This window comes from Montipora capricornis, chromosome 2 (assembly GCF_036669925.1).
Source record: "Montipora capricornis isolate CH-2021 chromosome 2, ASM3666992v2, whole genome shotgun sequence".
Classification (NCBI taxonomy): domain Eukaryota; kingdom Metazoa; phylum Cnidaria; class Anthozoa; order Scleractinia; family Acroporidae; genus Montipora; species Montipora capricornis.
The window spans coordinates 61,978,949-61,997,870 of record NC_090884.1 but is presented as its reverse complement, the minus strand read 5'-3'; the positions used below and the strand labels follow the sequence as shown (position 1 = coordinate 61,997,870).

Below are 18,922 nucleotides of genomic sequence, written 5' to 3'. Positions count from 1 at the left end.
TCGCTTGCCCCAGGGCAATCGGGCAAGCATTAGTGTCGAACACTACAATTGAAGGGCTATGTTCTTGACTGAACTGTACACTCACTATGAACAGTTAGAGACTTTGGACACTAGTTGTATTGAATTTATACCGGTTTTTTTTATCATAGTCTGTACCCTGTATACCTTATAAATTTGTGGGGGAGGAAATTGTTCGGTTTCCCCTTGGGTGCAACATACATTGTGGGTCACGTGATCCATCAAATAAGGAGGTACACAAGGTATTTGTGTTTCATTAAATTCTTGGTTCCACCATCTTGATAATGTGTTTCATTGATTGTGAATATACCGGTAATACATCACAAAGATCTTCGAGAATATCCAGGAGCTCCTCTTGAAGTCTTCTGCTAGTAAAGCATGTGATGTTGAGTTTGCTTGAGTGCTAAACACGTATGGTGAAGATTTAGGTTATTTCAAGTCAGAAGGGCAGATACGACTATTAACACAAACTGCAGAACCTATGGGATTTGACCCATCTAATATTAATGTAAATTGTAAAGGGTTTGAACCCAGGAGTCATATCATTAAGTAAAGTACGATCGACCCGGTAAGGGTGGTCCTGACAAGGACTGTTTGACATGACATTGACTGACGTTTCAACAACCTGAGCGGAAGCCATCTTCAGAGTCAAGTGATTTGTGTAACGTCAGTAGATACTATAAGAACTCCGGTCGTAGATGCCATGGGTCAACTTATTTGTGATATGACATCTACGACCGGAGTTCTTATAGTATCTACTGACGTTACCCAAATCACTTGACTCTGAAGATGACTTCCGCTCAGGTTGTCGAAACGTCAGTCAATGTCATCTCAAACAGTCCTTCTCAAGATTACACTCACCGGGACGATCGTACTTTACTTAATAATTAATGTAAATGATGTTGTCACCTTTTTCCAATCCCAACACTGTAGATAGTCCCCAAAAATTAGTTTTAACCCTTAAGGCCCAAGGCCCCCCCATTGACGAGTAAAACCATTGTCTGGCGTTAGAAAGAGTAAAATCTATAAGTGACCACTGGGAGTTAAAGGGTTAAGTGAAGTTTGCACCAAGGGAAGGTGTTACTTGCTATGCCTGTGAATGCTGCCAGCGAAAGATCATTTTCTGCCTTAAAGCAAGTGACAACTTACTAACAATCAAAAGCTGGAGATGCAAGACTTAACCATCTGATGCTGCTTCGTGTGCACAAAGATCGGACGGACACAACCAGTACTAAAGCCGCTGCCAAAGAGTTTATCGGAGGTGAGGACAACAGAGAACAGGTTTTTGGAAAGGTTTACTGCCAAAGATATTGCAGGAAGTTGTCTTTGCTCTCAAAGTCTACACAAACATTTTACATTAAAATTATAGCTACCATAATTATTGAAAAGTAAAGTGGCACTGTAAGGTAAGGGGGGCTCTGTTTGGGATCCCTGCACTGCTCTATAGGCCCCCCAACTTATTTATGGCTTGCAACAGGCCTATGCAAGACCATCACAAAACCAAACCCTAAGTGCCTGAACACTCCTTTTAGTTTCCTTACACTGAAAAATTTTTTATTCTGGGTGTTGCAACAATGCATTACCCTGGATTCCAGAGGTTATTTTATTGCTATAAAAAGAGCAAGTCGCGAAGCGGTGAGAAAAACCTCTGTTACAGGCTGTTAAGCCTTCTGAAGATGCGGCCCCAATCACGTCGCACTTTCCACTTCCAGAGTCAATTTTTGACCCTGGAGATTTCATTGGTCGATCGACAAATCGTTTTTTATAAGGATTGCCATTGGTTAGGTCGAGGGGGACTTGATCAAACCAGTTTTTCACTGGTGTAATACAAGAAGACTATGAACGTGAAAGTAGCGATCGTGACACAATAATCACGAATTCATGGCTGGCAGATTGAGGTTAATTCGTCTCTTTGATGCTGGATGAATGTTTGCTGTTGGGTGGCCAGTTAAAGGGGGTGTAATCGAACAAGCATGCATTAATTTAGTTTGGGAATTTGGTGAAGGTATGAGCTTCTGACATCTTTACACCTCAACGCCTCAAGTCATATTGAAACTGCTCCACGGACTGTCCCTAAAACCCTAAAGTTAATTTTTTTTCAGTTCTAATTCCAGGACTTGAATGCAATTTTCTTATTTCTCCATTTCACGTTTGCATTTGTAACAAATAATAGACTGCACATCAGAAATGTTATGAATTTGTCCAAGCATCTTTTTGAAGTCGATCGTGACAGTGAAAACGATCTATTGACTCGACCGTGAGAATTTCCCAGTAAAGTGACCTGTAAATATTGCACAAATATTTTTATCACGTGAATAATTAACAATTATTCCTCGAGCCCGAATGGGCTCTGAGTCAATAGAATGGGCTATTGACTCAGAGGCCATGAGGGCGAGAGGAATAATTGTTTTAGTAAAATCCAACTAGTTGGTCAAAAAAATATCGAGACAAAACATCTTTCGCTAGTTAAAGCTAGACTTTAATTCAAAGCCGGTGCTTTTCGCTACTAGTGAGCTATAACAAATAGCCTACTAGTAGCTCAACTAATCAGAACGCAGCATTGATAATAGACCACTAGTTGGATTTTACTAAAACCGGTTAGCCAAGTTTCTAAAATAAGCTCTTACTCTGGAGGTCAATCAAAGTAAGTTGGTTTGCATGGAAGTGAGCTTTTTAACGGCCTGTACCAGAGGCTTTTCTCGGGTGTCCGGAAAACTAAGACCTAAGACCTAAGACCTAAGACCCGGAAAACCAAGACCCGGAAACCTAAGACCCGGAAAACTAAGACCCTTTTCATTTTAGTTCTCAAAGCAATCCCTGGGCCGTTTAAAAAGGTGCAAACATATAATAAATAAATGCGAAGGAAATCGGGAATAAATCACGCGCAAAGCAGCAAATAAGCCATAGAAAAGAACGGCACCAAAAAACCCTGTATTCCTGAAAGAAATCTTATGTATATCCAAAAAATTAAGATCGATTTTGAGACGACAAGAAGGCTTTATAATGACGGCGTTGGGAGAAAATCTAGCAATGCTTGATAATTCTTCACCGCAAATCATGTCACGCCAGGCGAGTCAAGGCCACATGACAATCCCGCATTTCATCAGAAAGGAAAAATAAATCGTTGTTCTAAAATGTCTCTCCTGTAACTGAACGAATTGTTCATTTGTTCTTCGGAAATTACTGGCAGTCAGGTGATACGTCCTGTTGGAAATCAACGGCGGAATCTCTGTCGTGAGCGCGTGTAAACAAATAGTAAGGTCAACAGATTGGGACTGAGAGGGGTGGGAAGCAGGAAGCTCTAACTTGGCGTCTGTGCATTGAATTAAAAGGTAACAAAGGTAATAATGTAAAGCGTATTTAATTGAACGATCAAAGGCTTATTCGGTTCTATGATAAGTGGAACCTCCTCTTGCAGTCGCATAAACATCTCTGAAATTTTGCTGAGCTTATTCAAAAATTAAAAAAAAAATCATGGGTGTCAGTTAGGCCTTGTCCCGAAAGATTAGTACACGGTATTAAGATCTCTGTAAGAATCACATGGCAATGTTATGGAGGGTTTTAAAACATTGAGAACCTTTACATATCAATTTGCTTATGGACATATTAAAATCAAAATATTTTTAGATTTTCAAAACAGAACGAACGTGCTCGGACTTTCTAACAAAGGTCCCCGAGTTCCAGCCGTACAATATAAGTACCAAAAACAAGAATAAAATGAAAAGGGTCTTAGTTTTCCGGGTCTTAGTTTTCCGGGTCTTAGGTATTAGTTTTCCGGGTCTTAGTTTTCCGGATTTTTAGTGGGGAATCCGGAAAACTAAGACCTGACACCTAACACTTAACCCGAAATATTCCAACATAATGGCGGTTGGAACTAAGCAGATTCCCTTAAATTGTACTACATTTGGATGCTGGATCTGCCTTTCTTACGAAAACAGTGCCACCAGCGCGATTTGCAGTAGGGCATGTGACCCTGTTGACCTTTGAATTTGTTTACAAGGGCTCGTGACAGAGCTCGATCAAAGAAAAACCCGTCGTTGATTTCCAACAGGACGTAACACCCGACTGGCAATAATTTCCGAAGAACAAATGAACAATTGGTTCAGTTGCAGGCGAGGCATTTTAGAACAACGATTTCTTTTTCCTTTCTGAAATGCGGGATTGTCATGCGGCCTTGACTCGCCTGGCGTGACATTCGCGGTTGTGGCGTGAATAATTATCAAGCAAACGCTGCTAGATTTTCTTCCAACGCCGTCATTATAAAGCCTTCTTGTCGTCTCAAAATCGATCTTAATTTTTTGGATATACATAAAATTTCTTTCAGGAATACAGGGTTTTTTGGTGCCGTTCTTTTCTATGGCTTATTTGCTGCTTTGCGCGTGATTTATTCCCGATTTCCTTCGCATTTATTTATTATATGTTTGCGCCTTTTTAAACGGCCCAGGGATTGCTTTGAGAACTAAAATGAAAAGGGTCTTAGTTTTCCGGGTCTTAGGTTTCCGGGTCTTAGTTTTCCGGGTCTTAGGTCTTAGTTTTCCGGGTCTTAGGTCTTAGGTCTTAGGTCTTAGTTTTCCGGACACCCGGTTTTTCTCGCCGCTTCGCGACTCGCTATTCCGTCGCTCTAAGAGAGAAAAAAACCTCTGGCATCCAGGGTAACAATGAACCAGCGTTTTTCTTTCTTAGAATAACCAACTTACTTTCTGTTTTCCTGTCATTAGTTCCTTTCAAATAAAGTTCTTCAAGCTCACAATAATCTTTACGAAATTCACTGCGCTTGCTGTAGAATAAGGCATTGCCTTCCTTTTCAAGAGCGGAAAGCCTGCAAAATGTACATGGAATCCACAAAAATAAAGTCGAAAAACAAAAACTGATGCCTCAATCCTTGCATAAACATCACAATCATTATCCTTATCGTCATTATTATTAATTTGAAGGCTGAAAGAACTCATAAACTCTTACTTCTGCTCAAGCTGTTCTAACTTGTCAAAGAACTCCCACTTCTTCTGCTGAAGAGTTTTGGGTTGCCGGGAATAATCAGGGTCATTTATTCCCCCTGGATCAGCTCTGTTATTCATATCAAAAATTAACTCCTGAAGAAGACTAATTTTCATAAAAACTTTCAACGTACAAAACTTATAAAAACACCGGAAACGGCCGCCATTTTTTTTCTGGTTTCTTATAATACACTTCAATACCCTCTACTTAAGGTCCATACCTTCGTTATTTACGTACAATGTTTGCTGACCATACGGATCGGGGTCACGACAAGAATTGTGACATGAAAGGTAAGCATACATGAACTATTACCTGATGAGTCAGAGATTTGCCATCTACAATCTACAATGGTTAGTTTCTTTTGCTTAAATCTCGCTCATTGTCTCCATATTTCTCGACATTTTTGTATTAACTAATGATAATCTAATGCTAAGGATTTTGTTTGTTTTATGCCGTATAGTTGAGAGAAAAGGTTCAAATTCAAACAATTATTTTGGTAATTTGCTTAGTCACGTTGCTTTTACCTTTCGTCAGACATTTTTATCTGACAGAGATTTTTTAATTTAAAAACACTTCATTCGCCTGTCGAAGAAAATATAGGTTACCAGGCAGTTGAAAAAGGCACTGAAAAGATTGTACTTATTCTGCTACCTTTGTAGGTTGTTCTTCCTTCTAATAGATGGTTTTCACTCACGTGACTTGGCGGCCATATTGGTGTACAAAACAATAGCAAATGTGTGCATGGAATATGCATAAAAATAGAGTTTGGTTCCCAAAGGAGAGTACGTCTATTGTTCTTGTACACCAACATGGCCGCTGTGATGTCATGTGAAAATGATCTATAGTCTTGGTTTGAACTCATCCTTTTTGTCTTTTTCACATGTGTGCATATTTTCTCTTGTAGTTTCGTAATCAGTATGATAATGATGTCACTGTCTGGAGCCCACAGGTAAAGATTATCATGGCCATCCTTTAAATACACATTTAGTCCTGATCTTGTGGGCATCTTTGGGTTAACTCTATTGGGTTAGCCAGTCAGTCGGCCGAAATTTCAATCAACATGCAGCCGACATTTTGATTGATATGTGGTTGACATGTGTGTCGTTCAATTGCCAGCTACGCTCAGCGAATGCTCTACAACTCTATTGGCTGGCATGTTGATTGACAGTCAGCCAACATAATCAACTGTCAGCCGATATGTTGAACAATGTTGGTCAATATGTTAGTCAACATGGGCGTCAGTTGATCATCACCGCTCTGCCAACCATTGATTGACTCACCTTTTTCTTCCTGCCACACAGGCTACCTGAATTCAGTAAAGCAGAAAAGAATGTGTCTGTTACTGATTGGTTGCTGTGTCGACAAAGCATGGTCAAGTGCACAAAGTTAAATATTGAAATCGGTTTACATTCTGACACTGATAAAACTTTTTTTCCATGTCAGTTTGAGCACTTTGCTTCACCTCAAGATCTTGAGATTGGAAAGCTCTAAGCATTCAGAACTTTCAGCATTAGGGGTGTGTGTGTGTGTTTTGGGGGAAGGACATTCACAAAGTTCGCAATTAGTAACATGGTATTTATTGGCAAGGCCCACATATCAGCCGCCACTTGGGTGATATGTCGGACATGTATTGACCGATATAGCGGCCAACAGTTGACCGACCGTCACTGAATGATATGTCGACCAAGGTGTCGACAGCTTCGTCCAGTATCAAACGTCAAGTGGTAATTATACTACCAACAGTCGACCGATATGCCGCCAACGTTTTTCATGCCATTGTGGTCGAGGTGGCGACCAAATAGTCTAACAACTTAAGGATCATGCTGGCTGATGCTTGACACCTTGGCCAACATATCGGTCATTGCCGGTCAACTGTTGGCCGCTATATCGGTTGATATCGTAGCCAAGCGTTGGCTGAGATGTCTATTGAGTATCGGTCAAGTATTGACCGAGAGGTGTCTTTTATTAAACATGGTCCCTTATTTATTGCCTATGGCAGGTACTGTATGTAAAGATTTTTTTGAAATTATTGTTTTGATCCTAATAGGGTCGGATTCATCAAATTGAATATGCCATGGAAGCCGTCAAACAGGTGATTATTGTCCCTAGCTAATTAAAGTGAGGATGTCTCTCCAAGTAACATAAATATTTTCCAATCACTTTAACAACTACTTGTATCTCCAATGGTTTGCTCTTGGCAGGGCTCAGCAACAGTGGGACTTAAATCAAAAACACATGCAGTCATTGTGGCATTGAAAGTAAGTTTCATGGAATTTGAAAAACTTTATATCTGGCAACCCTTTAACTCCCAATGGCCACTTATTTTATTTATTTTTAATTTTACTTTTACTTTTTAATTTTTTACATGCCTTACAAAAACTTTACAATACATACATTTACATACGAAAACAAGAAAAAAGGACAATAACCACTAAAACACTGTAACAAATCTACAAGTGGCCATTGGTTGATACATACTAGATTTAATAGCATAAACGTAGTACATATCAACCAATGGCCACTTGTAGATTTTACTCTAACACCATTTTACTTGTCAATTGGACCCCCCTTGGGTCTTAAGGACGTTCGCGCCCATTGCTACTGCGCATTTTTTCATGCATGTCACGCATACGTCATGCATCGCACGCCACGAAGGTAAACACGATGCTAAAGGTGCAAACATTTTCCACAAGAATGTAACGTGAAAGCAGGTGGCATTATGGAATAGCTGTTGACCTAGGTCTTCTCGGAAATTTCACGCAATGGCGTGACAGTGCGAAAAGACAATCGCTTTGAGAACTTTGCAGCGATTTTACTCTCTTGAATGCTCGGTGACCCCTATTTTTCTTTCTGTAGATCACTTCCTTTTCTGATTTTGTCCATTTTAACAAAAAACAAAAAAATCTGTACGCGAGAAGTTACAAATATTTCGCCTTTTATGCTCTCGTGCGACCGAAGTTTTCTTTCTTATACTAATATGTATCGTTTTTCAAGGTCTATATTACCTCAGAAAAAGACATCAGCTGCAAAAGTTTGTTTAGTTGTATTAGTTACGTTGAATTGAGTACGTTTACCTGATCTAAATTTCACTAATGCAGCTTTTTTATTGCTGACAGTTGTAAGCAGAGATTGTCTTAAAATAACGCAAGCTTCTCAAAGTGCACCTCATGATCTCGAAAACGAGCACGGTGACCCCCCATTTTTTTGCCTTTTTGGCAAAAGTAGATCATTACCTTTCTGCGTGGCAAGTTTAAAAAAAATCTGTACGTGGGAACGTTTTGGGCGCGAACGTCCTTAAAGGGTTGAAAGTAAAGAAGATTTGGATATTCTCAGGAAAAAAATCACTGTTTTCATGAATATCTGCTGAGGAGGGTTAGGGGACAATAAAATTTGTGACATGTGTTATTAGTGTTTCTGGACATACATGGTGCTGAGTTGGGAAGTAGGGGAAGGGAACAGCCAGATGGGTCTACAGTGGAACCTCAATTTAACAAACCTTTATATAACAAAGTCCTCAGTATAACGAACAATATTCTTCAGCCCAGTTAAATTTACAGTAAAATGTATGGAACAGACCCACCATACAAATGTATACATGTAACAAACCTTGATATAAAGAAATCCTTGTTGTAATGAACACAATCCAGGATCCCAAACGTAAAATAATTTTATACCCAGATATAATGAAGAAATGTCAACACTTGACAAAAAAAAAGGTGAAACAGACCAACAAGGACGAAAATCTTTTAATCCTGTAACTATAGAACAACTTCACAGTTAGTTACAGTAATGTTTTGAGCATCATAAATACAGACACTGACCCTATCAACTCATCTACAGATCCAGATTACATGCATGTATCTTCTTTGTCTTTTATAAGTTTCATCAACTTCCTTATTTTTGAAGGCTTCTTGTGGCAAAAGGTACAGAGTTTCCAGTCCAATTCCTTTGTTTTCCTGTTTTTCAGCCACTTCCACTGAAATTTTTACTTTTGTGTTTAAAGTACAAGTGAAACACTGGAAATTGTCAATAGTACATGGCCCACAATCTCTTGCTTCCCCTCTTTGCTTTCAACCTGTTTAATGGCAACAGCACAAGTGTCGTGTAGGTTATCAGGCTTGTGCTGTGGAAACAGATCACAGAAATCATTCACGGGGCATGGATTTTTAGGGGGGATAAAAGAGAAAAATTAATAATGAAAAAAGAGAGATTGATTAAATTCCTCCCCCATCTTTCCCTTTGCTTCTGCTCTTCTTCCAATCTCTCCCTTTCCTTCCCTTCTTTACTATCTCTCCCTTCGTAATTACCTACAGACTGTCACTTACCTTGAGCTTCCACAGCATTCCACGCTGCTCCTAGGATTTGAACCCTCGCACCATCAGACGTCCAAGATTACATCTCCTCTAATCAGCCTTCATGACAACCACCATTTCCCACATGCCTAAATGACACAAAGTGAGACTTAGGAAAATTTCAGCTCATCCACAGTTAGATGGTTGCCGATAGAATTTTTTGTCTACTGTGCTTACATGCACTGTAGACACTAAGCGATACAGAGCAGAAAAGTTTAATGTACACTCTGATCAAAAGCATGTGTGTCGAGTACTGTATTTTTAAGGGTCACCACTGTAGTACATGTATATTGATGTTAGTCAGATTTTAGTTTTAAGTTACAGATCATCTCTGAATTCTACATGTAGTCTGTCAAATGAGATTCTGATAAGAATAAGCTACAATCACGGACAAGTTTGGGACACTTGAGTTTATTTTAGTCCAGTGCACATTCTTCGGACTTCAAATGCCTTCCCCCTCCCCCCTAATCAATGTTGGGCATAAACTGGTCCACTTTCAGCGCTGCACACTATTTTCACTTCATTTCCCCCAAGCAACATTGAATGGGGGGGGGGGGGAGGGGGTTGCAAAAGAACCCAGAATATGTGATAAAAATTGAGTTGAAAGATAAAACGCTGTACTGTCCCAATGAATTTGTCCATGATTGTAGCTTCCTTGTTAAAGGAATATGATGATATTCTCAAAGGCATTGGAAAGGTTACTGATTTTGAGCGTGAAATTGCCATTGACCGTAGAGTTGAACCTGTCAGTCAACATCTAAGATGCAATTGTTGCAGTCAATAATGAGCTTGATACAATGCGTGAAGACAATATTGGTCAATATTATTGAATAGGTAACTGAAGCCAGCCCATGGGTTTCCAATTTAGTAGTTGTTCCCAAGCAATCTGGCCGTCTAAGAGAATGCAGTAATAAGAGAGTGGGCTAAATTATAGAATGCAGGGCCACTTATTTCCATATCATTGAATAACAATAGTGCTTAGTATTATGTGTTTCGTTCTTCAAAAGCTTTGGGTAATTTGTATATGGATTGCCCTGAATTCTATAATCGCTACAGAGAGTGTTATGTTTTACATAAGGTCAATGATACTCATTCGTCTCAAAAAGAGAAGACCTCTTGTGAGGTCAACAAAGCGCTGATTTCTGGATGAAATCGCTTCTGACAACAGAAAACAATTTATCGGTGCAGAATTTGAGACCTTTCTCAAATCGTGTGGAATTACCATAAATCTTCTATTAAGCCCCCCTCTCAAATAAGCCCCCCTTATCAGAGGAAGAAAGTAAGCCCCCCTCTCTTTGAAGCCATATTAGGCACAAAGCAGTGGAAAGTTGGAGAGATTTCACCGATATCAAAAGGGCTCTTGACACTGATAAAATAGCGGGAGGGTTACTTGAACTTGAAAACATGTAACTGAAATTCAATCCTTAATCTAATCATATAACTGAACTTGTGGAACAATGAACAGTGCAGATAGCACACTTTCACTGTAACGACAATGGCCGGTGAAAGTTACAAACACGTCAATCAAACTCAAATCATACTAAAGGTATGTTAGGTTAGTAATGAACGTCATCCTTCTGTTTAGTTCACTATCATCCTGTAGTTTCTTTCTTTAGGTGACATTAAGGTTACTGCTAACCTTTTGGGGTTCCTTTCGGGAAATCTTTTGTAAGCAGGGTTTTCTTTAAGGTTTTAAGTAGCGGGAGTTTTTTGCAAAGTAGACGGTTGTGGGTCCGGAGGACGCACACGATAGGCTTTAGCCCATCGCTTCCAGGGGGGTCCGAGGGCATGTTCCCCCGGAAAATGTTTGAAAACTGAATGCCGGAAAATGCATTTCCTGGCATTTTGGGCCATGAAACTCAGACATTAGAGGGATGAATCAAGCTGCAATTATACTATGAAATCCATGTTACTCAAAGAAAGACGAAGCGACATTTCAATAATACAACCCTATAAACAAAAAGTTGAGTGATATTTTTTGTATCTTTTTGGTGGTTTTGCTGGAGCTAACGAGCCTGGCAAATATTGCCACTTGACAACTTGTAAACATGGCACATACTTTGAAGGACTAGACCAGCAAAGGCTTCTGATTGGTTGTTAAATAAAGAAGCTGATTGGAGGATACTAATTGGCCAATGGCGTAAAGGATGTTTCGATCCTGTTTAGGTGCGAAGATGACACACATTCGTTCCATTGTGTAATTAGCGGGAAAATATGCTTGCGGAACTTGGTTGTTGTAATTTCGAAAAATTGAAAATCACTCGAGCGGTTTAAGAGTGATGTAGTTTTTTTTCCGAAGAGTTTAGGAGTTCCGTAAAGCAGCGAGAGTTGATCAAGAGTGACGTTGGATAAAGATCCGTTGTCATGTTGAAGCGTAGCGATGCCCTCGAGAGGACGAGCACTTACGCGGGCAAGTAGGATTTAACTCCGAGGAGTGTTACGTTCAAGTGTTTAAATAAAGTCTACAAGTCCTCAGCTTCTACGTTCCCTATAAATGATCAACTGAAAGGTTCGAAGTGAAAACGAAGGAGCGGTTAGTGAATGATCAGGGGCTAGTTTTGTTCTTCAGTTGAGTTGTGGTAAGAGATGCGTGGATGCAGGCTGAGCGTGTTGCTAGCAGAACATCATATGTAAATTTCCTTCTGGATTGAGAACAAACCTTTTGAAAGTGTTTCTTTGTTTATAAGTTTTTTTTATGATTGCGGCGTGATTAAAGGAAGTTTTGCACGGACTAAAACGTCCTTGAGTGATCTTTCCTTCCGGTAAGATACAATCGGTGGCTGTTTAAAGATATCGAAATCCAATATGGCAGACAACAAATCATATTGTTCCTACTTTAACGCCACGGAAGCAAGATTTTTTCAAAACGAAAGTCTCAAGCATAACGTTTTTAAACTGCCCTTGAGTCAGAAGTCTTTTATGTGTTTTCAGAAAAGATAGGAACTGCAAATTTTTATTTGCATTGAGCCCAAGTAGTTTAGACCTCATAAACATCATCTCCTCTACTACATGTCTTGACTCTTCAAACAATGAAAGTAGCCGGCGAAACCTGACAGAGAAGCCGGCGAACTTCGCCGGCTGCCGGCTCTTATATACAACCCTGTGTAAGTGCATTATTTTCGGTAAAACTCCAGCAAACTATATATCACCGAAAAGGTAATAAAATGAAAAATCCGAATACATGAACATTAATTGTTTATTATGGCTTGCTATAGCGCGAGCAAAGCTTCAAACTCAAAACCATACATGTTTACTTAGCTGAATTACCGGCCTTCACATTATCACACACAACCAAATAAACTGTACTATATCAATCAGCACTTTATAGGCTACGAAAGTGTGTTGGGCTTTTAGGATCTTCCTATTGGTTTCCGAGAAAATACACTTTGAAGTTGACCAATAGAAAATTTTGTTTCATGACATGCAGAGGCATGCCAAAGTAAAAATATTTCGAATTTTTTAAAAGCCTGACAAACTTTCGTGCACTAAGATCCGATGATCATTTGCCCAAATTTCGTAAAAAACAGACAAATCTACATACCCCATAAATTCATTTGAAGAGGAGCTATTCCTGGAAAAATTAACCCCAAGTTTTCGGGCAGAAAAGATTTTGCACGTTTTCACACCTTGTCAATGCGTGTGTGAATGTGGTCATGCCGCTATGATTCAGCTGACCAATGAAAATCGAGGTAATAAGGCCCCCTAAAGAGGCATTCAGCGCTGCGTCATTAGCCATAGATTATTTATACCTGATTGCTGACTTAGCCCTTGTCGCTAGCAGCGAGTTTCGACTTCTCTCCACGTTTCATGCGTTTCATGGCCTAGTAAGGATGATATCACCTCGCATCTTCCTTTAACACAACCTCATGGACTACAAATAAATGCCGAACTCAACACGCGATAAAGTGAAGATACCCGAATGTATTCCCAGGTCAAACTGTATGGGTGTTAACAAGTGTTGACATCTCATAACACCTTGGGGGATAAACATTTTAGTCGCGAAAAACACAAAATTTACAACAACTCCGTGAGAAACAAACATTTTCAAATAATTCCTTTTTTACAAGAAAGCAAAATAACAAGCTATCTTATTTTAGCTTTTTAACATTTTCCAAAATTCAAGACCAAAATGGTTAGCGGTTAGCAGTAACCTTAAATTTTTCTGTTGTCCATACACAAAGGCCTTTGTTGCCATTGAAAAGCTGACAAGTTAATTAGTTTGTAGTTAGCATTATTGTCCCAGTTATTTTTTTCACAGTGTTTGTGTTTGTGTTTTCACTTTACGTTTACTTAGTATAGAATTTATTATTCCACAAAGCTACAAGAACAATTTTGAAATCCTTACAAGTCAGAACTACTTTCAATATCTTAAGTTTTAACATGGCAAAACTGATCAAATTATGTACTTTGACATTTAGCGTCCTTTTAAATTTTGACCTAATCATAACAGGCTATATATCGTTCAGTTTAAATCACTTTTTTTAAGCTAGCCAATAAATACATTTGCTCTGCAATAATGATACTGTTTTGTGTCTTGTTATACATGTACACCTCAACACAAAATGATAGCAGCCATCAAGAGTCATCCAATTCATGTTTGGTAAATTTCCTGCACTAAAAGAAGCTTTAGCAGTAGACACATGTACGCATTGCGTACATATAATTTGAAGAAGGTAAAGGGTGACTAAATTTATCCCCAGTGCAACAAAAGGAAAAATTGTTTGCAAGAAGCTAAGTGGGCTCTTTATTCTGAAGGAAGGGGTAGTTTCTAAAGAAACTGTGGTGCTGCGTCGGTGGGGAAGTAGTATACAAAAATTTGGTTTATCAACGGAGTTGATAATGTAAATTGACCACCGTACAGAGATTCTAAAAGCTGACGTTTCGAGCGTTAGCCCTTCGTCAGAGGGCTAATGCTCGAAACGTCAGCTTTTAGAATCTCTGTACGGTGGTCAATTTACATTATCAACTCCGTTGATAAACCAAATTCTTTATTCTGAAGGACAAATTGTCAACAGTGACAACAAATACTGTACAAAGTGATGTTGCTATGCAGAATACACCAGGAACAAGGGATACCAGTCATAGTAACAAACAGATTTTCTTTCTCATGTGCAAATACCAGTAGATCTGATTGATTTTCATAAAATATGTAACCTGTAACTGTTCTATGGAGCATTACAGTGTAACTGGTTCTCTTTATGTTGAAAATCATTACTTAAAGTACATGTGTTCATGGCTATTTTCTCTCAGATCAAAGAAAACATCAGACCTTGCTACAAAACAAGAACATCTATTCTGGATGGTGCGATTTTGGTCAAAACTTTAATCTGACAAAGGAAAATAATTTGTGATGAAAGTGCTATAAACGAAACATTCGCACTATGCAGAAAAGGATGATGGCACAGCCAAATAGAACAATGAAAGATAACCTCTGCAGTTTAATTAAAGGAAAGAACTTGTCACCAAACCATTGGTGTCATTATCTTAGAGAAATCACTTGTAAAAAAGCCCTACCGTTCCCACAACCTTTGCTAAAATGCCTAATGAGGTGGTTTTTGGAATCTATTGGAGAAAGAAATCGAAAGGCCACAAATGAGTGGACAAGTCACAGCTACATCAAATACATAGCAGGGAAATGGGTAATAATGTGAAAGTGGATGACCTAGACATTGAAAGAGAATGGTGTCTGACACTTGCAGACTGCCGACCAACCCTAAATCACAGTTATTGAAAGCTTATTATTTTAAAATGGGTGCTTGGACTTAAATACTGCTTATCACAGGGACCGCACAGAGGGAGGGGCTGGGGGTCTTTAGCCCCCCCACTTTTTTGCAAGAATAAAAATAAATCAAACAAAAAATAATTTAACAAAAGTAACGGAGTGAAAAATAGCAAAAAATCATTAATTTGAAAGTGACCAGAGTTACTGGCAAACACAAACGCGCAGATAAATAGACAGAATGAAGCATTAGTCGTTACAATTGTAAATATGTTTTTGCTTCTAACCTAGCAGAGGTAAAGGTCTTTTAAATGGCTTCTTTTTCCTGCGGACCTCTCAGGAAAACGCGTTGTTTTGTAATTGGTCAATTTTGATCCAAAGTAATAACTGGGTTTAGTTTATAAGGCGATTCTCAAACAAATTGTTTATTAGTTTCAACCTTGATTTTTGGGAGATCATGAAGTTATTGTTTCTCTTGTTATTGTGCGTCCTGATTTTAGCTCGATCAGCTAAAGTCTGTCGTTTGATGTCAGGCTTCACGGCTCGTCGAGCATTCCAATTGCAAGTTTTGTTGAACGCGGTCTGTTTATAAAAACATTTTGTCATCGAAAGTACTTAAATCGCAGAATTGTGTATAGCTCTGGGGCCAGTTCCTGGAAGGAGGAATAAATTATACCAAGTATAACAGTTATTCCAGGGATAAATCTGCTATTCTAACAGAACAGAATTTATTCCGGAAATATAGGTATTCATGGAATAAGGCCCATTTATCCCTGGAATAGAGTTATTACACCTTTCAGGAACCGGCCCCAGGTCATCAAGGAACATTCAATCTGGCGGTTATAACGAACCCCCCAAGAAGTCCACATGGTACATAAGAACATAAATACGAACGACAAGACTTCACATACCACTAGTAATGCAAAGAAGAGATCTCTTAAAATTTCTGATTACTTTTCCAAACAAAATGGAAAACCTTCTTTATCTGGTGAGTACCATTCCAACCCGTGGATTTCAACTCAAAAAAAGCATTGTGGCAAACAGAATCGCGCATTTCAATCCAAGTGGTTTTCGGAATTTCCCTGGCTACACTATAATGAGCAAAGCAATTCCGTGTTGTGTTTCATTTGCATGCAACAAAATGCAAAATCAAATCTTTGAGCTGCCAGAAGTAAGGAAGTCTGCTTTATTTCTAAAGGGTTTTCAAACTGGAAAAAGGCGTTGGTGCGATTCAAGGATTCAGGACCAATTTACTTGCAAATGTACATGTACTTTCTAATAATTGTTGGATTTTCATTTATCTTTACTTCTTGCAATTTCAACCAAGGTTTGAATACATTTTAACCTACATGTAGGTTGAAACGAATTGACCTTGGTTGAAACAAATAGACCCAGGTCAGTTTGTAGAAGGTACAGTGTAGGTTGAAACAAGTTGAACTAGGTTGAAACAAATTGACTTGGTTTGGAAATGAATTAACACAAGGGACAAAACTACCTGCAACATACACATCTGTACAGGGTACTGTAGCTTCATATACGAGACATTAAAGCACAAATGTTGTTTACAGTATTTGTTTAGATCCAGAAATGCTGTGTAGTGCAACATACACATGTAACGTTGTAAAAAAATTAATTATACCAAAATATAACAAACATTTTGGTTGTTTTTCTGCAAATGTCTTATATCAAGGTTTTAGATGTACAAACCAATTTCCCCTGCCCCTTTGTTAAATGGAGGTTCCACTGTACAGGTTTTTTGTATTGATTGCTTTTTAATGATAAAACACACAGGTGGTGATAACTTGAAAATAGTGGTATCCTTCACGAGGGAGCTTCTACAATTTCTAACAGTACTACAACAAAATTACGTCTATATTAAATACTACTGATTAAGCTAATATGGAATTACTTGAATGCACAGACATTTCTTCAGCTGCCTAAGTTCTGCACACACAATACATGTAATCTTTTCAGAGAGCTGCATCCGAGTTGTCCGCACATCAAAAGAAGATTTTGCCAATTGATGATCACGTGGCTGTGTCCATTGCTGGTCTCACTGCAGATGCTCGACTCTTAAGGTGATGTTTTATCACAAAACCTTTGATCAACTTATCGTGATGCATTGGTCTCTGTAAAATTTGCTACTGTGAGGATAGACAGGTAGCATTATCTAAGTTAATGGTTTTTCGTTAACTGCAGTTGCCCTTCTTTGTTTGAACATAGCAATACAAAGTTAGATGCTGTAGCTTTGATCTTCACTTTTTGCATTCTGTTCTTTTTTTGTCATAATGTATGATGTTGTAGTTAGATTCCTTTCCTTTTCATTCATAATATATAGATTTAGCCAAGCCTAAAAGCGGAGCTCCTGGGTTATTTATTCTTACTGGCCTTACATGTACTTAAAATTAAACAATGAATTTACCTTTTAAAATCCTCCTTTTAAAATGAGAGTGCTAAATAAGCTTCCAACCAGAAATCGCAATCATCTTTTTGGATTGAAACTGGTGAAAAATGCAGGAACAAATATTTTCCAAACCGTTTTCCACCTGAACATAAAAAGAGTAGACTGGTAAGAGCTTTAGTTGGCCTAAACAATTAAGCCTTGTTTATATTTAGGTGTCCTGATTACAAGAAGTTAACCTGGCTTGAGCCTCTGATCCAATCAAAAACCAGTTCCTGGTCAGCAATCAACTTAAAAAAAACCCTGACCTTAATGAAATTTAAGTTACATGACATGTAGCTTGAATTTCATGAAGATCAACACGAGAGCGGCAAAAAACAAGGAAAGCAAGCAAAAAAAAGGAACAGCTCTGTGCAAACCAAAACAAAAATAATAAGTCTAATCGGTGGCTCAAACCACTGATCTGTCGTGTACTTCGCTGTGCGCATGATTGCTGTGCACTTCATTCCGTTGAGCTACCGACGCACGCAGTTGCATTAGCTGATCCTATTAAATTTAAATCGAACAATGAAAGGTAAGTGTCTCTTTGCTGATTCCACTGTTTTCAAATGCAAAGCGGGTAGTATTTTTGCATTGCTTATTTCTCGAAAATAAAGTTGAAATCAGATAAAAACAATAGCAGGGAAATGTTCTTAAGTTAATTTCCAGTCAACTTGCACAATTCGGGCTAGTTTTGAGCAAAACTAAAAATCGGCGGAACTTTGTCACTTACTACATGTAGGTTTTTGCTTCAGTTGTGAGCAGATCCAGCTTCGGCAATTAACTGATCTGCGAGAAACTGAGAAATCACGATATTTTGTGATAACTGAGTTCAGTAATTGTTTTATCATTCAATTCCCAACAATTAAATCACTTTCTGAAAACGCAGGAAAGCAAACTATTATGCATGAGCAGAATATTATTTGCAGCAAAACACTTATTTGTAGGCAGTTATTTGCAGGTCATGTGGTGGGCTCTTGGCCAATGAGAAGGAAGGAAAAAATACATGTACATTGATATTAAATTATTGGGCAACTTTGTTGTGCGTATGTGCCCACAAGCAGTGAGTGCCATGAGAAAAGCAACTCATGGGTTACCATATTTTCTTGCCAAATTATGGTGCTCCGTGCACCCCTTTGGCATGTGGAGCTCCACTATAAAATATCGAGGTTTTCAGTTACCAATAAAAAGTCTTTTATACTTAATAAATGGATGTTTTAACCACTCAGTATATACAAATTTCTGTATTATTCACAAACTGTTTCATGTCTTTGTCTCCTGTTTATAGCAAATTTATGAGGAGTGAATGCCTAGATTCCAAGTATGTATATGATAGGAGGCTGCCCATATCAAGACTTGTGTCTGCAGTTGGAGACAGTATCTTTTTTTTGATAGTTC

The 18,922-nt window shown here is 38.6% G+C and overlaps 2 protein-coding genes across 2 annotated transcripts in view; one reads left to right on the top strand and one right to left on the bottom strand.

Moving 5' to 3' along the window:
- LOC138030031 (coiled-coil domain-containing protein 112-like) overlaps window positions 1-5,192 on the bottom strand; it is a 22,146-nt gene extending 16,954 nt beyond the window's left edge. Inside the window, exons 1-2 of the mRNA XM_068877892.1 lie at window positions 4,978-5,192; window positions 4,716-4,837 (exon numbers count right to left, since the gene is read on the bottom strand). Of these exons, the coding sequence (XP_068733993.1) occupies window positions 4,716-4,837; window positions 4,978-5,129 (274 nt within the window). The 5' untranslated portion in view covers window positions 5,130-5,192. The remainder of the gene's footprint in view (window positions 1-4,715; window positions 4,838-4,977) is intronic.
- A 112-nt stretch (window positions 5,193-5,304) lies between these two features.
- The window catches only part of LOC138030004 (proteasome subunit alpha type-1-like), a 29,381-nt gene continuing 15,763 nt past the window's right edge, over window positions 5,305-18,922 (top strand). The window contains exons 1-6 of the mRNA XM_068877858.1: window positions 5,305-5,363; window positions 5,918-5,962; window positions 7,061-7,105; window positions 7,215-7,271; window positions 17,059-17,162; window positions 18,813-18,901. Of these exons, the coding sequence (XP_068733959.1) occupies window positions 5,361-5,363; window positions 5,918-5,962; window positions 7,061-7,105; window positions 7,215-7,271; window positions 17,059-17,162; window positions 18,813-18,901 (343 nt within the window). The 5' untranslated portion in view covers window positions 5,305-5,360. The remainder of the gene's footprint in view (window positions 5,364-5,917; window positions 5,963-7,060; window positions 7,106-7,214; window positions 7,272-17,058; window positions 17,163-18,812; window positions 18,902-18,922) is intronic.